We start from the raw sequence: 24,792 nt of genomic DNA, 5'->3' as shown, positions 1-24,792 counted from the left end.
ATGAACTTTTCTGTGGCTAGATTTGTTAACTTGATTTCATGTTTACATTTCCTATTGAGATCTTTTGTTTTAGCGGTATTGTACTTAGTACTTTCCTTTTAAATCAAAATTTGTTCATTTTAATACTGGACATTTTGTTGCTAGAGGGCATGAACATACTTTAGGAATCTTGTAATAAAGGATTCTTGTAATAAATATTTAAACCCTTCAAGTCGCGGCCCTTTTCCGTTTTTCCGTGTTCATTTTTTGCTCCCCTCCTTCCCAGAGCCATAACTTTTTATTTTTCCGTCAATTTGGCCATGTGAGGGCTTGTTTTTTGCAGGACAAGTTGCACTTTTGAACGACATTATTGGTTTACCATGTCGTGTACTAGAAAACGGGAAAAAAATTCCAAGTGCAGTGAAATTGAAAAAAAAAAAGAGCAATCCCACACTTGTTTTTTTTTTTTTTTTTTTTTTTGCTAGGTTCCCTAAATGCTAAAACTGACCTGCCACTGTCATTCTCCAGGTCATTATGAGTTTATAGACCCCAAACATGTCCAGGTTACGTTTTATCTAAGTGGTGAAAAAAAAAATTCCAAACTTTGCTAAAAAAAAAAAAAATTGCGCTATTTTCCAATACCCATAGCGTCTCCATTTTTCATGATCTGGGGTCAGGTGAGAGCTTATTTTTTGCATGCCGAGCTGACGTTTTTAATTATACCATTTTGGTGAAGATACGTTCTTTTGATCGCCCGTTATTGCATTTTAATGCACTGTCATGGCGACCAAAAAACATAATTCTGGCGTTCCGAATTTTTTTCTCGCTACGCTGTTTAGCGATCAGGTTAATGCTTTTTTTATTGATCGGGCGATTCTGAATGCGGCGATACCAAATATGTGTAGGTTTGATTTTTTTTTATTGTTTTATTTTGAATGGGGCAAAAGGGGGGTGATTTAAACTTATATTTTTTTTTAAATTTTTTTCATATTTTTTTAAATGTTTTTTTTTTACTTTTGCCATGCTTCAATAGCCTCTATGGGAGGCTAGAAGCTGGAATAGCCTGATCGGCTCTGCTACATAGCAGCGATCATCAAATCGCTCCTATGTAGTTGAATTGCAGGCTTGCTATGAGCGCCGACCACAATCTCAAGGAAACCTCTGGTTACTATGCTGACGCATCGCTGACCCCCCCGATCATGTGACGGGGGTCGACGATGCGAGCATTTCCAGCCGCACGCGTCCGGAAGCGCCGGTTAAATGCCGCTGTCAGCATTTTAACTAGTTAATAGCAGCGGGTGGATCACAATTTCACCCGCCGCTATTGCGGGCACATGTCAGCTGTTCAAAACAGCTGACATGTCCTGGCTTTGATGCGGGCTCACCGCCGGAGCCCACATCAAAGCAGGGGATCCGACCTCCGCAGTAATAGTACGGCTGAGGTCGGTAAGGGGTTAAATACTCGCCATTTATGTTCAGAAACCCCATAAATGATCCCAGTCTACAAGAATAAGGCCCTAATTCATCAGTGTTGTTCACGCTGGTTTTGATGAATCAGGGCCTATGTTCTTTCTCCTCTATCTTCTCGTTGAGTAATGCCATGAAAATGCTGCTGTTTGCCACCTCAGGATCTCAAAGACCTCGGTATAGGAGCTGAGTTTAGGGCATTCTTATTTTACAATGAGGAATATAGTATTTAAGCAGGAGCTGTCCAAGTACTGCAAAACTCCTTTAACCCCTTAACCCCTGAGGGTGGTTTGTACATTAATGACCAGGCCAATTTTTACAATTCTGACCACTGTCCCTTTATGAGGTAATAACTATGGAACGCTTCAACGGATCCCGGTGATTCAGAGACTGTTTTCTCATGACATATTGTACTTCATGATAGTGGTAAAATTACTTTATGACGTGGGTTTATTTGTGAAAAAAACACGGAAATTTGGCGAAAATGTTTAAAATTTTGCAATTTTCCAACTTTGAATTTTCATGCCCTTAAATCACAGAGATATGTCACACAAAATTCTTAATAAGTAACATTGGAGTTCAGATTTTGCTGTAATAGTTTGAGGGTGCCATGTCACATTGGCAGAGCCACTGATTTTTTATACCACTGAGCGGTGAAGAAATAATGAATTATATTTTTACCACTAAAATTTTGTTTTAGCCCCAATTTTTTAATTTTTATAGGGGCTAATAGGAATTTTTTTTTTGCAACGAACTGAGGTCCATTTTTTCCTGAGTGCGCCAATACCCTGCATGGCATCGCAAAATATTTGTCAGGCACAGTGCAAAGCTCAGAAGGCAAGGAGCGCCAGATTTTACTGTTATGGTTTGCATGTTCCATGACCCACTGGGAGAGCCCATGAGGTGCCAGAACAGCAGAACCCCCATAAGTGACTCCATTTTACGAACTACACCTCTCAACGAATTCACCTAGGGGTGCAGTGATCATATTGACACCATGGGTGTGTCACATAATTTTATACCATTGGGCAGTGAAGACAAAATATCTACATTTTTACCACCAAATTTTTGTTTTAGCCCCAGATTTTAAATTTTCACATAAGAAGTGTCTACATTACCAGCTCACAAGATCCTTGACCCACTCATCATGGACTGCAAGATTGCTGCCATCATCTGCGCTGCACTGTTATCCGCTACTTTAACCCTTTCACGACATGCGCCGTACTATTACTGCGCATGCCGTGTCACCCCCTTTGATGTGGGCTCCGGCGGTGAGCCCATATCAAAGTCGCGACATGTCAGCTGTTTTGTACAGCTGACATGTGCGCGCAATAGCGGCGGGTGAAATCGCTATTCACCCACTGCTACTAACCTGTTAAATGCTGCTGTCAAAAGCAGACAGCGGCATTTAACTGGCGCTTCCGGCCGGGCGGCCGGAAATTATGTCATCGCCGACCCCCGTCACATGATCGGGGGTCGGCGATGCATCAGGAAGGTAACCATAGAGGTCCTTGAGACCTCTATGGTTACTGATGCTGGCCTGTTGTGAGCGCCCCCCTGTGGTCGGCGCTCACAGCACACCTGCATTTCAGCTACATAGCAGCGATCTGATGATCGCTGCTATGTAGCAGAGCCGATCAGGCTATGCTAGCTTCTAGCGTCCCATGGAGGCTATTGAAGCATGGCACAAGTAAAAAAAAATGTTTTTAAAAATATGAAAAAAATATAAAAAATATAAAAGTTTAAATCACCCCCCTTTCGCCCCATCCTAAATAAAATAATTAACAAAAAAAAACCTACACGTATTTGGTATCGCCGCGTTCAGACTCGCCCGATCTATCAATAAAAAAAGCATTAACCTGATTGCTAAACAGCATAGCAAGAAAAAAATCCGAAACGCCAGAATTACGTTTTTTTGGTCGCCGTAACATTGCATTAAAATGCAATAACGGGCGATCAAAAGAACGCATCTGCACCGAAATGGTATCATTAAAAACGTCAGCTCGGCACGCAAAAAATAAGCCCTCACCCGACCCCAGATCACGAAAAATAGAGACGCTTCGGGTATCGGAAAATGGCACTTTTTTTTTTTTAAGCAAAGTTTTGAATTTTTTTTCACCACTTGGATAAAAAATAACCTAGACATGTTAGATGTCTATGAACTTGTAATGACCTAGAGAATCACAATGGCAGGTCAGTTTTAGCATTTAATGAACCTAGCAAAAAAGCCAAACAAAAAACAAGTGTGGGATTGCACTTTTTTTGCAATTTCACCGCACTTGGAATTTTTTTCCCGTTTTCTAGTAAAAGACATGGTAAAACCAATGGTGTTGTTCAAAAGTACAACTCGTCCCACAAAAAATAAGCCCTCACATGGCCAAATTGACGGAAAACTTAAAAAGTTATGGCTCTGGGAAGGAGGGAAGTGAAAAATGAAAACGCAAAAACGAAAAAGGGCCGCGACTTGAAGGGGTTAATACAAGGTACAGTTATAGAAAGTTATATAACTCTTTACTATTAATGCATTATGTCTAGATGATGACTTATCAATTTTCCTTTCCTAGGAGCAGCTGTACCTCGAGGATATCGCTGTCTGTGCACAACATTTTCTGACAAGCTTAACAATGGAAAAGTTGGAGATTTACCCCAGAAGTTTTACATGTGATAATATTGAACATATCTAAGTAGATCACTAAGGTTTTTGTGCACATTTACATGAACACTAACTTATACAATGTTTTGTTTATACTGTATAAGTTTTGTTATATTATTCAAGTTTTTTTAAGGCAAGTCTGTTGCAAAAATGTATGTATCTATCCCATACATCTGAATGGGATTTGCAATAATCAGTGTACGGAACAGATTTTTAGATTCAGAAATTTCTGTTTCTAAGAGCTAACAACAATTACAGTGGGTACGCAAAGTATTCAGACCCCTTTAAATTTTTCACTCTTTGTTTCATTGCAGCTATTTGGTAATTTCAAATAAGGGCATTTTTTTCTCAATAATGTACACTCAGCACCCGATCTTGACTGAAAAAAACAGAAATGTAAACATTTTTGAAAATTTATTAAAAAAGAAAAACTGAAATATCACATGGTCATAAGTATTCAGACCCTTTGCTCAGTATTGAGTAGAAACACCCTTTGAGCTGGTACAGCCATGAGTCTTCTTGGGAATGATGCAACAAGTTTTTCTCACCTGGATTTGGGGATCCTCTGCCATTCTTCCAACAGATCCTCTTCAGTTCCATTAGGTTGGATGGTGAACATTGGTGGACAACCATTTTCTGGTCTCTCCAGAGATGCTCAATTGGGTTTAGGTCAGGGTTCTGCCTGGGCCAATCAAGAATGGTCACAGAGTTCTGAAGCCACTCCTTTGTTATTTTAGCTGTGTGCTTTGGGTCATTGTCTTGTTGGAAGGTGAACCTTCGGCCACGTTTGAGGTCCAGAGCACTCTGGAAGAGGTTTTCATCCAGGATATCTCTGTAGTTGGCCACATTCATGTTTCCTTCAATGTCAACCAGTCATCCTGTCCCTGCAGCTGAAAAACACCCCCATAGCATGATGCTGCCACCACCATGTTTCACTGTTGGGATTGTATTGGGCAGGTGATGAGCAGTGCCTAGTTTTCTCCACACATACCGCTAAGGCTAGGTTCACATTGCGTTAACAGCAGCCCGTTCAACACATGCGTTAATGGGCTGCTGTTAACGCAAGTGCCGACATTCCATCGCGCTAGCGCAGATAGAGCTAGCAGATGCTCTATCTGCGCTAGCAGGGATGGACCCAGAAACGCTACGGCCCGCGACCCAGGGTCCATCACCCAATGACGGCACATCGCTAGCGCACGCCCATTGTTATGCCACGGTGTAACGTAGTCCATCTAACGGACGCCACACACGCAGTGTGAACCCAGCCTTAGAGTTGTTACAAAAAAAGTTCTATCTTCATCTCATCAGACCAGAGAATCTTATTTCTCATACTCTGGGAGTCCTTCGTGTGTATTTTAGCAAACTCTATGCGAGCTTTCATATGTCTTGCACTGAGGAGAGGCTTCCGTTGGGCCACTCTGCCATAAGACCTGACTGGTGGAGGGCTGCAGTTATAGTTGACTTTGTGGAACTTTCTCCCATCTCCTTACTGCATCTCTGGAGCTCAGCCACAGTAATCTTGGGGTTCTTCTTTACCTCTCTCACCAAGGCTCTTCTCCCACAATTGCTCAGTTTGGCTGGACGGCCAGGTCTTGGAAGACTTCTAGTGGTCCCAAACTTCTTCCATTTAAGTATTATGGAGGCCACTGTGCTCTTAGGAACCTTAGTACTTAGGAACCTTGAGTACTGCAGAAATTCTTTTGTAACCTTGGCCAGACCTGAGCCTTGCCACAATTCTGTCTCTGAGCTCCTTGGTCAGTTCCTTTGACCTCATGATTCTCATTTGGTCTGACATGCACTGTGAGCTGTGAGGTCTTATATAGACAGGTGTGTGCCTTTCCAAATCAAGTCCTATCAGTTTATTTAAAAAAAACAGCTGGACTCCAATGAAGGAGTAGAACATCTCAAGGAGGATCACAAGGAAATGGACAGAATGTGACTTAAATAGTGTTTGAGCAAGAGGACTGAATACTTATGACCATGTGATATTTTAGTTTTTATTTTAAATTAAATTTGCAAAAATTTCTACATTTCTGTTTTTTTTTTTTTAGCAAGATGGAGTGCAGAGTGTACATTAATGAGAAAAAAATGAAGTTTTTGAATTTACCAAATGGCTGCAATGAAACAATGAGTGAAAAATACTTTCCATACCCACTGTACAGTTAAAAATAGTTAAAAACAAGCCATCAGGCAAAAATCTTTCCTCCCATTGAGGGAAAATAATATTTTTTTTTTAGGTTTTCTGAGCCAACGCTTGCAAGAGGACGAGTGATAAACATTTTGCAAGGCGATAAATTATAAAAAAAATCTTACTGTTTCACTTTTAACAGCGCAACGTTAAAAAATCGAAGTCTTCCAATATGTGTCAATCCTGAATTGAAAGAAGTAAAGGCTCTTTTTGGAGGAAGAAATCGGTAGGTGTCAAAGCTTCATAAGGAATGTGATTTTGTGAAATATTTTAGGACTCCATCTTGACTGGCAGTGTTTTTCCTAGTAAAAATATTCATTATCTCTCTAAATGATAAGGTGCATGATCTCTAGAGATCTGAACGTTGATACCCCCACATACAAAAAGTCTACTGAGTGTGTTAAGGCTCCAGGACTGAGCCTGAAGGACTGGACACTTGTTTTCTTCCCGGAGCCAGAGGCTATTTGTTTTCTGTTATTTTTACCAAATGGTTTATGATGCAATAAACCTTTGTGGACTTTTAAAGGAACGTGCCTCCTGAGTGTCAGCCGTCGCACCTGAGTGAGTGAAATCCCTACAGAAGGTATACCATCTAGCTGCCATAACATCACTCCAGCGGACCCCTTAAAGCAGCGTCGGTCACCCTTACTGAATACCACAGGTGGCGTCACGAACATAAACTCTTTATCCCTTTAAAGACCTTTTCCTTTTACACGGATGTCCCAGGGCAATGGACTGGGTCAGCTACCATGACATCCCCCTGTGAACCCCACGGCCCCATGGGGGCGAACCATGTGTTTATTTCTATGCCTGGTATTTTCAGTTGCCCATGTTTATGATGCCTTGTCCGTCTTTTTGGTGTACTGCGGTGCACGGCTACTCCCCTCTCCCCTGGGTGGGGGAAGGGTACAGATGGAGGGCAGATATAGGAGATAAGGCAAAGTACATGGCCCCAGCATCTTCACCTTCAGAAGTAACGGGGAATAGTGTGAACTATGGCACCCTCTAGCATTAGGGACAGGGAAGGAACTTCTGTTCCCTGGTCACCCACAACCGAGTCATGACAGCATGTATCAGCAATAAGGTTCCCTTTAAATTGTTCTTTTGGAGCATGCTTGTGTGAGTGCATATTGTGATAGAGCATTTGTGTTTCTACAGTCATGGCCAAAAATTTTGAGAATGACACCAAAATTATATTTTCACATGATCTGCTGCCCTCTAGTTTTTATTAGTGTTTGTCTGATGTTTATATCACATACAGAAATATAATTGCAATCATATAATGAGTACCAATAGGTTATATTGACAGTTAGAATGAGTTAATGCAGCAAGTCAATATTTGCAGTGGTGACCCTTCTTCTTCAAGACCTCTGCAATTCTCCCTGGCATGCTCTCAATCAACTTCTGGACCAAATCCTGACTGATAGCAATCCATTCTTGCATAATCAATGCTTGCATTTTGCCAGAATTTGTTGGTTTTTGTTTGTCCACCCGTCTCTTGATGATTGACCACAAGTTCTCAATGGGATTAAGATCTGGGGAGTTTCCAGGCCATGGACCCAAAATCTCTATGTTTTGTTCCATGAGCCATTCAGTTATCACCTTTGCTTTATAGGTACCAACAGAATGGTGGAGCTGGAATGGCAGAGATTAATTATTTTAATGATAATTATCTCCTTATTTTATATCATTCCCTAACTTTGGTCTATTTTTTTGTAATCCTGGAAAATAGACAGTAGTGGTTTCAAAAGAAAGGAAGATAAAATAGAAAGAATTATATTTTTTATTTTATCTTTTGTATCTATGACTGTGTCTGAAAAACTACATGTGTAATCCCAGACGTAAGGTACCGTCACATTAAGCGACGCTGCAGCGATATAGACAACGATGCCGATCGCTGCAGCGTCGCTGTTTGGTCGCTGGAGAGCTGTCACACAGACAGCTCTCCAGCGACCAACGATGCCGAAGTCCCCTGCACTGTGTAAGCGCCAGCCATAAAGCAGAGTGGTGATGTCACCGCTGTGCTTTACGGCCAGCCAGCGCTCAGTCAGTGCAGGGAAGCAGAACGCAGGGAAGCAGAACGACGGGGGACAGACACCGGAATGTATGTAGGTAGTGTTTGTTTTTTTTTACATTTACACTGGTAACCAGGGTAAACATCGGGTTACTAAGCGCGGCCCTGCGCTTAGTAACCCGATGTTTACCCTGGTTTCCAGTGAAGACATCGCTGAATCGGCGTCACACACGCCGATTCAGCGATGTCTGCGGGAGATCCAGCGACGAAATAAAGTTCTGGCCTTTCTGCTCCAACCAACGATGTCACAGCAGGATCCAGATCACTGCTGCGTGTCAAACACAACGATATCGCTATCCAGGACGCTGCGACGTCACGGATCGCTAGCGATATCGTTGTTAAGTTGTTCAGTGTGAAGGTACCTTATGGCAAGGTGCTCCATCATGCTGGAAAAGGCATTGTTGGGCGCCAAATTGCTATTGGACGGTTGGGAGAAGTTGCTCTTGGAGGACATTCTGGTACCATTCTTTATTCATGGCTGTGTTTTTAGGCAAGTGAGCCGATTCCCTTGGCTGAGAAGCAACCCCACACATGAATGGTTTCAGGATGCTTTACAGTTGGCATGAGACAAGACTGGTGGTAGCGCTCACTTCTTCTCCGAATAAGCTGTTTTCCAGATGTCCCAAACAATCAAAAAGGGGATTCATCAGAGAAAATGACTTTGCCCCAGTCCTCAGCAGTCCACTCCCTGTACCTTTTGCAAAATATCAGTCGGTCCCTGATGTTTTTTCTGGAGAGAAGTGGCTTCTTTGCTGCCCTCCTTGAAACCAGGCCTTGCTCAAAGAGTCTCCGCCTCACAGTGCGTACAGAAGCACTCACACCAGCCTGCTGCCATTCCTGAGCAAGCTCGGCGCTGCTGGTAGTCCGATCCCGCAGCTGGAACAGTTTTAAGATACGGTCCTGGCGCTTGCTGGTCTTTCTTGGGCGCCCTGGAGCCTTTTTGACAACAATGGAAGCTCTCACCTTGAAGTTCTTGATGATGCGATAGATTGTTGACTGAGGTGCAATCTTTGCAGCTGCGATACTCTTCCCTGTTAGGCCATTTTTGTGCAGTGCAATGATGGCTGCACGTGTTTCTTTAGAGATAACCATGGTTAACTGAAGAGAAACAATGATACCAAGCACCAGCCTCCTTTTAAAGTGTCCAGTGATGTCATTCTTACTTAATCATGACTGATTGATCGCCAGCCCTGTCCTCATCAACACCCACACCTGTGTTAATGGATCAATCACTAAAACGATGTTAGCTGCTCCTTTTAAGGCAGGACTGCAATGATGTTGAAATGTGTTTTGGGGGTTAAAGTTCATTTTCTGGGCAAATATTAACTTTGCAAGTAGAGTAATTGCTGTTAAGCTGATCACTCTGACATTCAGGAGTATATGCAAATTGCCATTAGAAAAAATGAAGCAGTAGACTTTGGAAAAAATAATATTTGTCTCAATCTCAAAATTTTTGTCCATGACTGTATATAAAAGTGTGGAACATACACAGACTAATGTAGTGCATGCTCATACTATGCTAGTCTTGCTGGAGTATAAGACCCCAAATTCTTTAAGAGGTGCTCTCCGCTTAATGAATCTGGAGCATATTCTGAGTGACGTGCACCTCCATGCGCCACATCACAAATGCTCCAGTAGACTTTACAAAGCTCTTATACCACTTTTGTGGCGTAAAAGCTTTGATGAATAGGTCCATAATATTCCATGACATTAGACGACTGAATAAAAAGCCACTTAGGACAGTAGCACAATACACATGCATTCATGCTTTTAATACCTTCAAATTCTTTATTACATTTTTATAGGCTCAAATACATGATGGCGGTGCTACAAAGTCTAGACCATTTTTTGCATAAAATAAAAGCTAAGCAAATGTATTAGCATTTTCTTGACTAACCTAAACAAGGATGTGTAATTTATAAGCAATGAGTTTTATTTAGATTGAAGAAAGTATTGAGTTCCTCTTTCTCTTCTTCTAAATTGATATTATGTAAAGGAAACTTAGAATGTCAGAATTTCCCACTTCTGATGATGTAATACATTAAAGGTCTATATATACGGTTAGGTCTTACTCCTTTAGAGTGTCTACATTACCAGCTCACAAGATACTTCCTCCACTCATCATGGACTGCAAGATTGTTGCCATCATCTGCGCTGCGCTGTTATCCGCTGCTCTAATACAAGGTACAGTTATAGAAAGTTCTATCACTCTTTACTATTAATGCATTATGTCTAGATGATCACTTAACAATATTCCGTTCCTAGGAGCGGCTGTACCTCGAGGAAATCGCTGTCTGTGCACAAAGTTTTCTAACAAGCTTAACATAAAGAAGGTGGAAAAGTTGGAGATTTACCCCAGAAGTTCTACATGTGATAATATTGAATACACGTAAGTAGATGGCATGTAACACAGAATTACTCACGTTATTGCCAGTAAATACAATGAAATAAATGTTTTTATTCTATTCAATGGTTATATGTCCAATATGTAACTAGTATATACAGTTGTGTGAAAAAGTATTTGCGCCTTCCTGATTTACTGTTTGTCACACTTAAATGTTTCAGATCACCAAACAAATATTAGACAAAAGATAATACAAGTAAACACAAAATGCAGTTTTTAACTGAAGGCCTTTATTATTAAGGGGAAAAGAAATCCAAACAAATATTACAAAAAATTATTTTTGCCTTTGTTTTAATAGTGCAACTTTAAAAAAAAGGAATCGCCCTATATGTGTCAGTCCTCACATAAAAGAAGTAAGGGCTCTTTTGGGAAGAAAAAATGGGTAAGTGTCAATGTTTCAGAAAGAATCAAGACTACATCTGGGGCTCAAAATTTTGTCCTAGTAGTTAGATAGATAGTTTCTTTCTATCTATCTGTCATTATCTATGTATCTATCTATCTATCTATCTATCTATCTATCTATCTATCTATCCCATATCTATCTATCCTATATCTATCTATCTATCTATCTATCTATCTATCTATCTATCTATCTATCTATCTATCTATTATCTATCTATTTATCTATCTCTCATATCCATCTGTCTATCTATCTATCCCATATCTATCTATCTATCTATCATCTATCTATCTATCTATCTATCTATCTATCTATCCCATATCTATCTATCTCTCTCTATTTATTTATCATCTATCTATCTATCCCATATCTATCTATCTATCTATCTATCTATCTATCTATCTATCTATCTATCTATCTATCTATCCCATATCTATCTATCTATCCCATATCTATCTATCTATCCCATATCTATCTATCTATCCCATATCTATCTCTATTTATTTATCCCATATCTATCTATCTATCTATCTATCTCTATCTATCTCCATTATCTATCTCTCATATCTATCTATCTGTTATCTATCCCGTATCTATCTATGTGTGTCTGCCTGTATATCTTTCTGTCTACAATAACTATACATCTATCTGTCTATCTGTCAGTTTATCTATGCTAACCAATGTATTAAATCTTCTAGGCAACACAATCATGTTGAAGTGATTCACCACCAGTAGATATGGACATGCATTGAAGACCTTGCTGACCATCTGAATAGTTTTCATAGTCATTATATATCTATTGTTAATTATCAATAATTAATTACCCATAACCAACTATTGAGATTTATTAAGTGATATATTTTGTGATTCATTTTTTGATGATTTCAAGACAAATTATTTTGCTTTCTCCAATTGGCATAATTTATTGAAAATCTTGCATGTAAATACTGTAAATATGTGTAAGTATGTATTATGTATATATAACATGTAAATAGTATATACTATACTCTGTACATTGTTCCTCAAATGCATTTTATACAAAAAAAAGTATTATTTTAACTGAAGTTATAAAGATCCATCTATTAAAAAAAATATACTGTACATATTACTGTATTATTTTACTCAAGTTGTTAAAATATATATATCATTCTGGAAAATTGGAATCATTTAATAATGTTTTTGGAGGTCATGCACATGTTCATATGTAATACATGGATAGTTATACACTGTCGGTCTATAGTCTTATATTGATATGCTTGGATACGCAAGGGAAGAATGAACCTAGGCGTGAAAGTCATTAAATGGGTATTAAATATAACGCAATAAATTCATTATCTACCCTTAATACATTGAATAGGCTTAATGAGGCATTATAGTTTCAGCAAAAAAAATCCCCCCAAAATGTTTTTTTTTTATAATTTTCTAATATATATTTTGCATTTCTTCCCAAATTGCCACATCACTGTTTGCTGTAATTGTTATTGTCAGAGGATACATTGTTTTTATATAATAGACCTTATAGTGCAGCGGGGCTGGTGCAGTGTGATAGATCAGGCAGTGACCCAGTAAAGTTCAAAACTAAGTCTCTTTTAATTATCAGCGTACTCGTAAATAGAATCCTCTGGATCGCAGGCGGGAAACAAAGACAGTCCGTGACTGAGGCCGGTAGCTGCTGGCAACTGCACCGCCATGTACGCTGAGGGGTGCCAGGCCTTTTTGGCTATGCTTGGCTCTGTGTTGCCTCACACAGCTTTCTACACTGCCCGCTTGCAAAACCAAACTGACATACCCAACCCTCTGCTGCAGGGGTTTCTACAAGCAACCTGTGACCGTAGGCCACATGGAAAATACGTCCGGGAAGGAAACGGACCACACCACTACCATCCTGTAGTCCGTTTCAAAAATAAAAGCCTAGAGCAGGTTTTCTTAAATCTGCCTTGGACAAATAGCTTGCCAAGACGAACACTCTTTTTTTTTGCATTTCAATCACAGCTATGCCTGTGGCTGCAATGCACTCCCGCAGCCTCAATATGCTACTGTGCGCATCCTGGAGGACACATAGCGACCCTCGCATATGAAACCGGTCTCTGCCTCACAACACACAAGTAATAAGCTCATTAGACCGCACAGCTCTGATACACATATAATTCTGTAATCCGTCCTGCACCAGTGTGTTCATCACATAGTAAGAAAGGATTGAATTATCATACTGCTTATCATAACAAACCCAAAATTGTAATGACACTCGTCTGAACAAAACGGAAACATTGTACAGAAACAGAAATATATTCAAAAGAAACTAATATAATTTGGACAAATCTTAAAAATAAAAGATCTCCAGACTGGATAATAACAAGTGATAACAACAGAGTACAAAATATGGAAAGAACTAATACATTACAAGATAAAAAGAAAAAAGAAAAAATGACAAAACGCTATCAAAATTAATTTTTCTTGCTATTCGCAATCCTTAAGTCATACAAATTAAGCAAATAATTTTAAAAAAGTACTATTTCATACCAACACGTTAGTTTAAAAGGCATTCTTGAGGAGCCAGTCAATTTTGTGGCTAAAATAGCCCTTACATTGGGGTTTGTGTTTCTCCAAGCTTATATAATTATAACAATAGCAATAATAACAATCATACCACAACACAGACATGGCCAAATACTAAAAAGGTTTCAAGTGTGGCCATGGAAAGTGTAAATGCTGTGACCACACTCAGAGAGGCAATAGTTTTTCCTCTGCAGTAACAAAATAAAATGTGTAAAATAAATATGAATGTTAATTTTAAGACGAGTTCATTATACAGTGACATTTAAAAGTTTTGACACCCTGGGTCAAAATTACTGTTATTGTGAACAGTTAAGCCAGTTGAAGATGAAATGATCTCTAAAAGGCCTAAAGAGAGGTAATCACGTCTACTGCGGAATATGTTGGCGCTATATAAATACAGATTATTATTATTATTATTACTACCCAGGACTTCACTCTTAGAGAGGTATTCACATTAGACACGTTAGGACCCATCAGTTTTGAGACCACCTTGTCATTGGTTGATGGGCATGCATGAATTGCCCAAATTATGTTCTAAGCATCTCATTTTTATCCTAGCATCCACAAGCAGTATTGCTATTCATATTTCATATGTTTCAAATTGACATGCTTTGTCACTATAGAGTGCAACTTTTTTGGTTATTGTATATGGAGATGGATGCTTCTAGTTGGCCCTTGTTCTCATTAGCTTGGAAGTGCCAGTCAGTCTTTTTGTCATTGTATGTTAGCTTTCTGACCGAGCACTCCGCCCTTCAGCATGTGGTGGATTTTAATTGCTGATGGGTCCTGCCTACCCATAAAATCAGACTTGGAAGAGAGGTAATCACATCTACACAGGAATTCAGTCTTCAGTCTTAGAGAGGTATTCTCATAAGACACCTCAGGACCCATCAGTTTTGAGACTACCTTGTCGTTGGTTGATGGGCATTCATGAATTGGCCAAATTATGTGCTAAGCGTCTCATTTTTTCCTAGTATCAGAAGCAGTATTGGTATTCATATTTCATAAATATCACATTGACATGCTTTAGCACTACAGAGTGCAACTTTATTTGATTATTGTATATGGAGGTAGCTGCTCCTAGTCAGCACCTATTCACATTAGATTGAATGTGTCAGTCTGTCTTTTTGCCATTGTACATTTCCTTTATATTTTAGGCAACATATGTAGCACCCCAGGATTTCGGGTACCACAATGGTATTGCCTTCCTCTTGGGGAGGCTGATGCCATGCTTGGAAGCAACAAGGATCCCATTAACAGGTAACACATACATGCAACGTGTTCTGACTCTAGGCTAGAAAGGAGAGCTTTAGACCCAGTTTCAAGGAAGCTTCCCTATATATGTTCTGGCTTGGAGGAGGAGTTAGTTCAGTCTGTAGGAGAGTGTGAGGGGAAAAGGAGAACAGGAGAAGTGAGGAGTTGGAGGGGAGCTGTAACCTTGTGAGAAGCCTCAGGCAGCAAGGGACGCACATTACAGCGCAGTAAGGAAGGCTTCCAACTCCACCTGGCTAAAGGGATTCCAAGTCGCTTCCAGGCTGTCCAGATTCCAAAGACCGCCTGTAACCTGTGTACTGGAAATTCATCAGTAAAAGGTAAAGAGACTGCAACCTTGTGTCCTTCAATTGTTTCTGGCACTACACCATCTATCATCTTTGCCCACTACACCGGGAGCCCTGGGGATTAAGCTTCACCTGTGGGAAGCCATACCATCCCTGCTGCAATAAAACCATCCCCAATGGACCCCTTTAAGCAGCATTGGTCATACCTGACTGAATACCACAGGTGGCGTCACAAACATTCTGTATTCTCTTTCAAAACAACCCCTTTAAAGAACTTCCCTTTAACTTGGACGTCCAGGACCACAGACTGGGTCACTGCCACCATGACTACTTCTTTAATGACCACCGGACCCGGCCCAGGTACCCCACGGCCCTAGCAGGCGCTCCATACATATATATACACTGTATTTTTCGGCGTATAAGACTACGGAGTATAAAATGACCCCCCAATTTTTCCAGTTAAAATATACAATCTTCTTAAAAGTTAGGGGTCTTCTTATACGCCGTGTGTCATTTTATAGGGCGGGTGACCAATGTGCACATGGTGGGGGGAGAGTGGTCCCGATGACGAAGAGAGGGGGCATCTCACAGGGAAGGTGTAAGTGGAGTGTCGCCCTATTACCTCATTGTGGCAGCGATGCTCTCTGTGCTGGGGGGTGGTGGCGGCGGCTCCTCTTTGTGCAGCGTGGGGTCTCTGTGCTGGGTGGCGGCAGCAGCTCCTCTTTTTGCAGCGTGGGGGCTCTGTGCTGGGGGGACAGCGGCGTATCTTTGTGCAGCATCACGGCTCCGCTGGCATTTCCTCAAAGCCCGGAGGCCCCGGCAGCTCCATTGCTGCGATGCGGTGGCCTCCGGGAAAATGGCCGCTGGGGGCGGCGCATGCTCAGATTCAGATCCCATCTCCCAGGAAAGACCAGGTGATACAAATTTCCTAGCTTCATAAAAACCCAGCCTCCTCTAACCTTGTGCCAAAAAACAGCAGGTATGGGTTCTTCTAATGAGCTGCCTAGCACTCTGAAATTGAAAATGGTGGAGACTCACGATGCAGGAGAAGGCTTTAAGAAGATAGCAAAGCGTTTTCAAGTTGCCCTTTCTTCAGTTTGAAATGTAATTAAATAAATGGCAGTTAACAGGAACAGTGGAGTTCAACATAAGTTCTGGAAGACCAAGAAAAATTTCAGTAAGAACTGCTTGTAGGATTGCTAGAGAGGCAAATCAGAACCCCCGCTTGACTGCAAATGATCTTCAGAAAGATTTAGCATACTCTGGAGTTGTGGTATGTGAGGAATTGGCCACAGACTAAAGACTATAGGATAAATGGACATAGGACAGAGTCCACAGCTCTACAGGTTGCAGACTTTTTCTAGCACGGAGCACTGGTTGTATCGATACTATTGTATTTTATTAGAGATTTTCTTGCTGTGTTTTTATAGTGATTTGCTTGTTCATCGGTTTACCCTCAGGAATCAATGTTTCCATTCACTAACAGTAAGCAGAGGAAAATATGCAAGCTTGATCTTATGTATACATAAGGCCACACCCAAGAGTAGTAATCAAGGAACTTTATCATTCCATTGTTCTTATAGCCACTAGGCCCATTGTGTGGATGGGAAGAGTAGATCCAGGGGAGCCATCACCACAGGGGCTCTCACATACAATCCCAGGTGATGGAATGCTGGAAAATTCTTCATTCTTTGAGCTAAAGGTACCGTCACATTTAGCGACGCTGCAGCGATACCGACAACGATGCCGATCGCTGCAGCGTCGCTGTCTGGTCGCTGGAGAGCTGTCACACAGACAGCTCTCCAGCGACCAACGATCCGAAGTCCCCGGGTAACCAGGGTAAACATTGGGTTACTAAGCGCAGGGCCGCACTTATTAACCCGATGTTTACCCTGGTTACCAGTGTAAATGTAAAAATAACAAACACTACATACTTACATTCCTGTCGCGTCCCCCGGCTTTCTGCTTCCCTGCACTGTGTAAGTGCTGGCCGTAAAAGCAGAGCGGTGACGTCACCGCTGTAATTGCTTTACGGCTGGCCGGCGCTGACACAGGATGCAGGAGGAGTGCAGGGAAGCAGAACGACGGGGACAGACACCGGAATGTAAGTATGTAGTGTTTTTTTTTTTTTACATTTACGCTGGTAGCCAGGGTAAACATCGGGTTACTAAGCGCGGCCCTGCGCTTAGTAACCCGATGTATACCTTGGTTATCAGTGAATACATTTCAAAAACCTGACCTGCACATCCAAACATAGACTGAGTGTGAACAGGTGCTGAACCCAGAGTCGCCAACTCGTATATAGTTAAGTAAAAAGGGCAGCACACTGTAGCGCCAAAACATGCAAACTTGAAAACACGAAATTTGAACTGCATTACTGCACTAGAAATATGAAAAATGAGAGCTTTTAGCGTATAAAAATGGCCATATTTATGTGTACCTCGTAGCCACTTTACGGCATCTCTCTTATACGAGGTCCTACGCTTGACCTACCTCACCGAGAATAAACGTCTCCATCTGAATGGGTACATGTGAAACCTCTTCTTGGACTCAAATTCTCTCTTTCTGTGGAGGGGTATTGGACCTACTATAATTAAAACACCTGTGGCTAGGAGGCGGGGAGTGCACGATCAGAAGGCTAAAGAATACATTTCAAAAACCTGACCTGCACATCCAAACATAGACTGAGTGTGAACAGGTGCTGAACCCAGAGTCGCCAACTCGTATATAGTTAAGTAAAAAGGGCAGCACACTGTAGCGCCAAAACATGCAAACTTGAAAACACGAAATTTGAACTGCATTACTGCACTAGAAATATGAAAAATGAGAGCTTTTAGCGTATAAAAATGGCCATATTTATGTGTACCTCGTAGCCACTTTACGGCATCTCTCTTATACGAGGTCCTACGCTTGACCTACCTCACCGAGAATAAACGTCTCCATCTGAATGGGTACATGTGAAACCTCTTCTTGGACTCAAATTCTCTCTTTCTGTGGAGGGGTATTGGACCTACTATAATTAAAACACCTGTGGCTAGGAGGCGGGGAGTGCACGATCAGAAGGCTAAAGAATACATTTCAAAAACCTGACCTGCACATCCAAACATAGACTGAGTGTGAACAGGTGCTGAACCCAGAGTCGCCAACTCGTATATAGTTAAGTAAAAAGGGCAGCACACTGTAGCGCCAAAACATGCAAACTTGAAAACACGAAATTTGAACTGCATTACTGCACTAGAAATATGAAAAATGAGAGCTTTTAGCGTATAAAAATGGCCATATTTATGTGTACCTCGTAGCCACTTTACGGCATCTCTCTTATACGAGGTCCTACGCTTGACCTACCTCACCGAGAATAAACGTCTCCATCTGAATGGGTACATGTGAAACCTCTTCTTGGACTCAAATTCTCTCTTTCTGTGGAGGGGTATTGGACCTACTATAATTAAAACACCTGTGGCTAGGAGGCGGGGAGTGCACGATCAGAAGGCTAAAGAATACATTTCAAAAACCTGGCCTGCACATCCAAACATAGACTGAGTGTGAACAGGTGCTGAACCCAGAGTCGCCAACTCGTATATAGTTAAGTAAAAAGGGCAGCACACTGTAGCGCCAAAACATGCAAACTTGAAAACACGAAATTTGAACTGCATTACTGCACTAGAAATATGAAAAATGAGAGCTTTTAGCGTATAAAAATGGCCATATTTATGTGTACCTCGTAGCCACTTTACGGCATCTCTCTTATACGAGGTCCTACGCTTGACCTACCTCACCGAGAATAAACGTCTCCATCTGAATGGGTACATGTGAAACCTCTTCTTGGACTCAAATTCTCTCTTTCTGTGGAGGGGTATTGGACCTACTATAATTAAAACACCTGTGGCTAGGAGGCGGGGAGTGCACGATCAGAAGGCTAAAGAATACATTTCAAAAACCTGGCCTGCACATCCAAACATAGACTGAGTGTGAACAGGTGCTGAACCCAGAGTCGCCAACTCGTATATAGTTAAGTAAAAAGGGCAGCACACTGTAGCGCCAAAACATGCAAACTTGAAAACACGAAATTTGAACTGCATTACTGCACTAGAAATATGAAAAATGAGAGCTTTTAGCGTATAAAAATGGCCATATTTATGTGTACCTCGTAGCCACTTTACGGCATCTCTCTTATACGAGGTCCTACGCTTGACCTACCTCACCGAGAATAAACGTCTCCATCTGAATGGGTACATGTGAAACCTCTTCTTGGACTCAAATTCTCTCTTTCTGTGGAGGGGTATTGGACCTACTATAATTAAAACACCTGTGGCTAGGAGGCGGGGAGTGCACGATCAGAAGGCTAAAGAATACATTTCAAAAACCTGACCTGCACATCCAAACATAGACTGAGTGTGAACAGGTGCTGAACCCAGAGTCGCCAACTCGTATATAGTTAAGTAAAAAGGGCAGCACACTGTAGCGCCAAAACATGCAAACTTGAAAACACGAAATTTGAACTGCATTACTGCACTAGAAATATGAAAAATGAGAGCTTTTAGCGTATAAAAATGGCCATATTTATGTGTACCTCGTAGCCACTTTACGGCATCTCTCTTATACGAGGTCCTACGCTTGACCTACCTCACCGAGAATAAACGTCTCCATCTGAATGGGTACATGTGAAACCTCTTCTTGGACTCAAATTCTCTCTTTCTGTGGAGGGGTATTGGACCTACTATAATTAAAACACCTGTGGCTAGGAGGCGGGGAGTGCACGATCAGAAGGCTAAAGAATACATTTCAAAAACCTGACCTGCACATCCAAACATAGACTGAGTGTGAACAGGTGCTGAACCCAGAGTTGCCAACTCGTATATAGTTAAGTAAAAAGGGCAGCACACTGTAGCGCCAAAACATGCAAACTTGAAAACACGAAATTTGAACTGCATTACTGCACTAGAAATATGAAAAATGAGAGCTTTTAGCGTATAAAAATGGCCATATTTATGTGTACCTCATAGCCACTTTACGGCATCTCTCTTATACGAGGTCCTACGCTTGACCTACCTCACCGAGAATAAACGTCTCCATCTGAATGGGTACATGTGAAACCTCTTCTTGGACTCAAATTCTCTCTTTCTGTGGAGGGGTATTGGACCTACTATAATTAAAACACCTGTGGCTAGGAGGCGGGGAGTGCACGATCAGAAGGCTAAAGAATACATTTCAAAAACCTGACCTGCACATCCAAACATAGACTGAGTGTGAACAGGTGCTGAACCCAGAGTCGCCAACTCGTATATAGTTAAGTAAAAAGGGCAGCACACTGTAGCGCCAAAACATGCAAACTTGAAAACACGAAATTTGAACTGCATTACTGCACTAGAAATATGAAAAATGAGAGCTTTTAGCGTATAAAAATGGCCATATTTATGTGTACCTCGTAGCCACTTTACGGCATCTCTCTTATACGAGGTCCTACGCTTGACCTACCTCACCGAGAATAAACGTCTCCATCTGAATGGGTACATGTGAAACCTCTTCTTGGACTCAAATTCTCTCTTTCTGTGGAGGGGTATTGGACCTACTATAATTAAAACACCTGTGGCTAGGAGGCGGGGAGTGCACGATCAGAAGGCTAAAGAATACATTTCAAAAACCTGACCTGCACATCCAAACATAGACTGAGTGTGAACAGGTGCTGAACCCAGAGTCGCCAACTCGTATATAGTTAAGTAAAAAGGGCAGCACACTGTAGCGCCAAAACATGCAAACTTGAAAACACGAAATTTGAACTGCATTACTGCACTAGAAATATGAAAAATGAGAGCTTTTAGCGTATAAAAATGGCCATATTTATGTGTACCTCGTAGCCACTTTACGGCATCTCTCTTATACGAGGTCCTACGCTTGACCTACCTCACCGAGAATAAACGTCTCCATCTGAATGGGTACATGTGAAACCTCTTCTTGGACTCAAATTCTCTCTTTCTGTGGAGGGGTATTGGACCTACTATAATTAAAACACCTGTGGCTAGGAGGCGGGGAGTGCACGATCAGAAGGCTAAAGAATACATTTCAAAAACCTGACCTGCACATCCAAACATAGACTGAGTGTGAACAGGTGCTGAACCCAGAGTCGCCAACTCGTATATAGTTAAGTAAAAAGGGCAGCACACTGTAGCGCCAAAACATGCAAACTTGAAAACACGAAATTTGAACTGCATTACTGCACTAGAAATATGAAAAATGAGAGCTTTTAACGTATAAAAATGGCCATATTTATGTGTACCTCGTAGCCACTTTACGGCATCTCTCTTATACGAGGTCCTACGCTTGACCTACCTCACCGAGAATAAACGTCTCCATCTGAATGGGTACATGTGAAACCTCTTCTTGGACTCAAATTCTCTCTTTCTGTGGAGGGGTATTGGACCTACTATAATTAAAACACCTGTGGCTAGGAGGCGGGGAGTGCACGATCAGAAGGCTAAAGAATACATTTCAAAAACCTGACCTGCACATCCAAACATAGACTGAGTGTGAACAGGTGCTGAACCCAGAGTCGCCAACTCGTATATAGTTAAGTAAAAAGGGCAGCACACTGTAGCGCCAAAACATGCAAACTTGAAAACACGAAATTTGAACTGCATTACTGCACTAGAAATATGAAAAATGAGAGCTTTTAGCGTATAAAAATGGCCATATTTATGTGTACCTCGTAGCCACTTTACGGCATCTCTCTTATACGAGGTCCTACGCTTGACCTACCTCACCGAGAATAAACGTCTCCATCTGAATGGGTATTAATTATAGTAGGTCCAATACCCCTCCACAGAAAGAGAGAATTTGAGTCCAAGAAGAGGTTTCACATGTACCCATTCAGATGGAGACGTTTATTCTCGGTGAGGTAGGTCAAGCGTAGGACCTCGTATAAGAGAGATGCCGTAAAGTGGCTACGAGGTACACATAAATATGGCCATTTTTATACGCTAAAAGCTCTCATTTTTCATATTTCTAGTGCAGTAATGCAGTTCAAATTTCGTGTTTTCAAGTTTGCATGTTTTGGCGCTACAGTGTGCTGCCCTTTTTACTTAACTATATACGAGTTGGCGACTCTGGGTTCAGCACCTGTTCACACTCAGTCTATGTTTGGATGTGCAGGTCAGGTTTTTGAAATGTATTCTTTAGCCTTCTGATCGTGCACTCCCCGCCTCCTAGCCACAGGTGTTTTAATTATAGTAGGTCCAATACCCCTCCACAGAAAGAGAGAATTTGAGTCCAAGAAGAGGTTTCACATGTACCCATTCAGATGGAGACGTTTATTCTCGGTGAGGTAGGTCAAGCGTAGGACCTCGTATAAGAGAGATGCCGTAAAGTGGCTACGAGGTACACATAAATATGGCCATTTTTATACGCTAAAAGCTCTCATTTTTCATATTTCTAGTGCAGTAATGCAGTTCAAATTTCGTGTTTTCAAGTTTGCATGTTTTGGCGCTACAGTGTGCTGCCCTTTTTACTTAACTATATACGAGTTGGCGACTCTGGGTTCAGCACCTGTTCACACTCAGTCTATGTTTGGATGTGCAGGTCAGGTTTTTGAAATGTATTCTTTAGCCTTCTGATCGTGCACTCCCCGCCTCCTAGCCACAGGTGTTTTAATTATAGTAGGTCCAATACCCCTCCACAGAAAGAGAGAATTTGAGTCCAAGAAGAGGTTTCACATGTACCCATTCAGATGGAGACGTTTATTCTCGGTGAGGTAGGTCAAGCGTAGGACCTCGTATAAGAGAGATGCCGTAAAGTGGCTACGAGGTACACATAAATATGGCCATTTTTATACGCTAAAAGCTCTCATTTTTCATATTTCTAGTGCAGTAATGCAGTTCAAATTTCGTGTTTTCAAGTTTGCATGTTTTGGCGCTACAGTGTGCTGCCCTTTTTACTTAACTATATACGAGTTGGCGACTCTGGGTTCAGCACCTGTTCACACTCAGTCTATGTTTGGATGTGCAGGTCAGGTTTTTGAAATGTATTCTTTAGCCTTCTGATCGTGCACTCCCCGCCTCCTAGCCACAGGTGTTTTAATTATAGTAGGTCCAATACCCCTCCACAGAAAGAGAGAATTTGAGTCCAAGAAGAGGTTTCACATGTACCCATTCAGATGGAGACGTTTATTCTCGGTGAGGTAGGTCAAGCGTAGGACCTCGTATAAGAGAGATGCCGTAAAGTGGCTACGAGGTACACATAAATATGGCCATTTTTATACGCTAAAAGCTCTCATTTTTCATATTTCTAGTGCAGTAATGCAGTTCAAATTTCGTGTTTTCAAGTTTGCATGTTTTGGCGCTACAGTGTGCTGCCCTTTTTACTTAACTATATACGAGTTGGCGACTCTGGGTTCAGCACCTGTTCACACTCAGTCTATGTTTGGATGTGCAGGTCAGGTTTTTGAAATGTATTCTTTAGCCTTCTGATCGTGCACTCCCCGCCTCCTAGCCACAGGTGTTTTAATTATAGTAGGTCCAATACCCCTCCACAGAAAGAGAGAATTTGAGTCCAAGAAGAGGTTTCACATGTACCCATTCAGATGGAGACGTTTATTCTCGGTGAGGTAGGTCAAGCGTAGGACCTCGTATAAGAGAGATGCCGTAAAGTGGCTACGAGGTACACATAAATATGGCCATTTTTATACGCTAAAAGCTCTCATTTTTCATATTTCTAGTGCAGTAATGCAGTTCAAATTTCGTGTTTTCAAGTTTGCATGTTTTGGCGCTACAGTGTGCTGCCCTTTTTACTTAACTATATACGAGTTGGCGACTCTGGGTTCAGCACCTGTTCACACTCAGTCTATGTTTGGATGTGCAGGTCAGGTTTTTGAAATGTATTCTTTAGCCTTCTGATCGTGCACTCCCCGCCTCCTAGCCACAGGTGTTTTAATTATAGTAGGTCCAATACCCCTCCACAGAAAGAGAGAATTTGAGTCCAAGAAGAGGTTTCACATGTACCCATTCAGATGGAGACGTTTATTCTCGGTGAGGTAGGTCAAGCGTAGGACCTCGTATAAGAGAGATGCCGTAAAGTGGCTACGAGGTACACATAAATATGGCCATTTTTATACGCTAAAAGCTCTCATTTTTCATATTTCTAGTGCAGTAATGCAGTTCAAATTTCGTGTTTTCAAGTTTGCATGTTTTGGCGCTACAGTGTGCTGCCCTTTTTACTTAACTATATACGAGTTGGCGACTCTGGGTTCAGCACCTGTTCACACTCAGTCTATGTTTGGATGTGCAGGTCAGGTTTTTGAAATGTATTCTTTAGCCTTCTGATCGTGCACTCCCCGCCTCCTAGCCACAGGTGTTTTAATTATAGTAGGTCCAATACCCCTCCACAGAAAGAGAGAATTTGAGTCCAAGAAGAGGTTTCACATGTACCCATTCAGATGGAGACGTTTATTCTCGGTGAGGTAGGTCAAGCGTAGGACCTCGTATAAGAGAGATGCCGTAAAGTGGCTACGAGGTACACATAAA

The 24,792-nt window shown here is 41.5% G+C and overlaps 1 protein-coding gene across 1 annotated transcript; it reads left to right on the top strand.

Annotated features, from left to right (window-relative positions):
- The first annotated feature begins 10,431 nt into the window (after positions 1–10,431).
- LOC138658209 (C-X-C motif chemokine 10-like) lies at positions 10,432–12,266 on the top strand. The gene is made up of 4 exons (XM_069745721.1): positions 10,432–10,545; positions 10,627–10,750; positions 11,064–11,147; positions 11,864–12,266. The coding sequence occupies exons 1-4, from the start codon at positions 10,485–10,487 to the stop codon at positions 11,898–11,900; spliced, it is 306 nt and encodes a 101-aa protein (XP_069601822.1). The 5' UTR covers positions 10,432–10,484; the 3' UTR covers positions 11,901–12,266.
- Positions 12,267–24,792: the final 12,526 nt, after the last annotated feature.

Source organism: Ranitomeya imitator, chromosome 1 (genome assembly GCF_032444005.1).
Source record: "Ranitomeya imitator isolate aRanImi1 chromosome 1, aRanImi1.pri, whole genome shotgun sequence".
NCBI lineage: Eukaryota > Metazoa > Chordata > Amphibia > Anura > Dendrobatidae > Ranitomeya > Ranitomeya imitator.
The sequence above is the reverse complement of the archived record's forward strand: the minus strand, read 5'-3'. Positions and strand labels throughout refer to the sequence as shown.